This window comes from Cryptomeria japonica, chromosome 10 (genome assembly GCF_030272615.1).
Source record: "Cryptomeria japonica chromosome 10, Sugi_1.0, whole genome shotgun sequence".
Classification (NCBI taxonomy): domain Eukaryota; kingdom Viridiplantae; phylum Streptophyta; class Pinopsida; order Cupressales; family Cupressaceae; genus Cryptomeria; species Cryptomeria japonica.
In genome coordinates this window covers 525,645,571-525,648,723 of record NC_081414.1, presented here as the reverse complement: position 1 = coordinate 525,648,723, position 3,153 = coordinate 525,645,571, and the positions used below count along the sequence as shown (strand labels likewise).

Sequence of the window (3,153 nt, the reverse complement as noted above, 5' to 3'; positions counted from 1 at the left end):
AAATACATTTATCAATTCTCTCGAATTGATTTCCATCAAGTAGGCCTTTCATCTTTCTACCTTATGCAGACTGTACAGCCTTTGAATCATGGGCTAGTTGATAAGATATGTGAAATCTTATTCGATCCGCTCGGGAATTTTATTTTGGTAAATGAAGTATTGGAAAGTCGTAAAGTATGAAAATGGATCTCAGTGATCGTACCTTCATCGGATCAATGACTCACCTATTTGTCTTTGCAAGCATTTCAATAAGTTTTTTCATAATCTTTCATTTTTTCTTTTTTCTTTTTTTCTCTCTATCTATTTGTTCCATGTAAACCAGTTGATGAAATAACTGAATCATATTCATTCACAAAGAATATCAATTAACAATATTTTATTATTGAAAAAATAAATCCAGGGAACGATATTGAAAAAGGATGTTGTTATAGACATCAATGCTGATAAATAGCACGATATATATGTATATATTCTAGTTTTCTATGGATAGAATGAAAATGAATAGTAATATATTAATATAGATATTAATACACAAAATAAGGAAAAAAATATATACGAAGATATACGTCCCCCTCCTAAGCATCTCATTCCCTCTCCTACAAAAAGACCTAAAAAACCTACTCCATTTGGGATTCCATCAATTGCCCATTGATCCAATGAATGACTTGTTTTAGCTAATCCTCGTATACCTTTAATCAAGATTATGTCATAATATATGTCTATATAAGCTTGATAAAAAGACCAATTATATATAATATTAATCGATTGGTCCATAATAATCTTCATATGAGGATTTGTTTTATGATATACATCCTGTGATAAGAAGTAAATAGGTCTATATAGAATACAGGCAATCAATATACCGAAAAATGCTATACCAACTGAGGGGATTGCGTCTATGAAAAATTCGGACCAATTCTCCAGATGTTTCTTATCAAAAGGGGTCATCGATGAAGCAAACCATTGAGATAATATGTCATACCTCATTCCGCTTCGAAAAAAAGGAACTCCTATTAATCCAACAAACAGAGTAAATATTCCCAATACAACTAAAGGAAATAGCATTGCCTTGCCCGATTCTTTCGGATATGCAAAAGATCCTTTATAAAAGAAAGGATAAGTGACAACCAAACCTCTATTCTTTTTGTACAATCCTTCCATCTTATTCAAAATTTGAAATGCTTCTTTGGAAAAGGAATTATTCCTTCCTATAATTTGATTCGACATAGAATCTGCTCTCGTTCTATTTAATATCCTGGATTCCTCCTCTCCCCACATAGAAGTCGAATATAATGTAATATGGTTGTTATATGAATTAACTAAATTTACACCGAAGTCCCCTTCAAAAGTGAGTAAATACATACAAAACATGTAAAAGGCAGTTAATCCTGCTGTGAACCAAGTTATCCCCTCGAAAATGGGAGAATATAACTTACTATCACTAAGAATTTGGTCTTTAGACCAAAAACAAGCAAAAGGTGCAATACCAGAAAGAGTAAGTGTCCCTAAAAGAAAAGTGATTCCTATAATTGGCATATATTTCCTCAAACCACCCATAAGAGCCATATTCTGACTTTTACGGGGGCAATATCCAACAATGGGTTCCATGGAATGGATCACTGATCCGGATCCTAGGAACAATAATGCCTTGGAATAAGCATGTGTAATCAAATGGAATAGAGCGATTCGATAGGAATCTATCCCTAGAGCTAACATCATGTAACCTAATTGAGACATAGTAGAATAAGCCAAGCCTCTTTTAAGATCTTTTTGGGCGAGAGCCATAGTAGCTCCCAATAGAGCTGTTATTCCCCCTATCCAAGAGATAAGATACATTATTAAAGGTAGAGCTTTAAAAAGAGGAAACAATCGAGCTACAGGAAAAATTCCTGCTGCTACCATAGTACATCATAAGCACACTGAGAACGAAGATAATTAAAACCATAAACATATAGAGCAACGGCTATAGAGACCCAATCCTCGGCTTTGATCTGTAATGTTTTTGTGCCTTGGTAATCAAAACCCAAAGGTCTATGAGCTAACTTATGCTTGGCTAGCCAAGCAGATAATCGACCTTGCATTTGATTACTATTTATTGTCAAAGTATCTGTATAAGGATTTGACATTTCTAATGGAATTTTTCAAATTTATTTTTTATTTCCTGCTCGTTACTTTTTACTAACGATTATTCATTCGCCGGCAACCTCTCGTATTTTCTTCAAATTTTTAAAAGGGTATGATATCTCTGAAATGGGTTCAGATGTTTTGGGAGTTATCTCTAAAGTCAACTCAAACCGAGATTCATAAGATTGATGAAAAAACTTCTCCTCCTTATTTTCAATAAGAATACTGGATCCAAAATGAAACCTATGTAGACCAGATTGGCGCTACCAGTGGTACTGGGAGGAGTGATCAGTGGGTTCCTGTCTCCAGATAGGGTGACACGAGGGTTGGCTGAGGGCTGGGGGAGTACATTGGAGACACTGGTGACATAGCATACCAGATATGCCTAGGGACCGTGCGTGCTGGCACATTTATATTATGAGCTCCATCAGTTTGTATACCATGGATCCATAAGATTGGGCTATGGAGTGACACTATTACAAGTATGGGCTTATGAGCATCTATCGATGACCCAACCAATACATTTCAGAGGCAGGGGCCATGGGTACAGTTTTTTGCATTTATATGATATGATTACCTCTCAGGCGTGGATCGGGAGATTAGAGCACTGGCGCAAGGTCATTGATGAGATTGACACTATGGTATAGAGACCATACCGAGTGTACGAGGATGATGCATTGGAGCTGTCATACACCTTCAGGAGTAGGTATCTGATTGGGCAGACGCCCTATGTTCTAGAGAGGCAGTTGGTTGACAGGGTTTGTAGGCAGTTCGGCAAGATTCAGCGGATGCCACGGGGTTCTGGGATGTATGCTCGGACAGTCAGGGATTAGGCACACTTCGGGCCATTGTTATCATATGATCAGGCAGTGATATAGTTGGTAGAGATGGTGCCCTTGCCTTGGGATATATGGCCAGAGATAGAGGATGCAGGGATGGATGCAGAGTATATTGCATATTTGGCTGAGCATCCATTTCCTCGACTGATAAATCCAGGGGAGCAGATAGATGGAGATGGCAAGGGGGATG

General features: G+C 37.3%; 1 protein-coding gene across 1 annotated transcript; it reads right to left on the bottom strand.

Annotated features, from left to right (window-relative positions):
* Positions 1 to 432: 432 nt before the first annotated feature.
* LOC131060856 (NAD(P)H-quinone oxidoreductase subunit 5, chloroplastic-like) lies at positions 433 to 1,902 on the bottom strand. Its single transcript, XM_057994272.2, has one exon. The coding sequence runs from the start codon at positions 1,900 to 1,902 to the stop codon at positions 481 to 483; it is 1,422 nt and encodes a 473-aa protein (XP_057850255.1). The 3' UTR covers positions 433 to 480.
* Positions 1,903 to 3,153: the final 1,251 nt, after the last annotated feature.

What these genes read in the sequence shown, in the direction of transcription:
- LOC131060856 (XM_057994272.2), bottom strand. Translation starts at nt 1,902, where the DNA reads ATGGTAGCAGCAGGAATTTTTCCTGTAGCTCGATTGTTTCCTCTTTTT.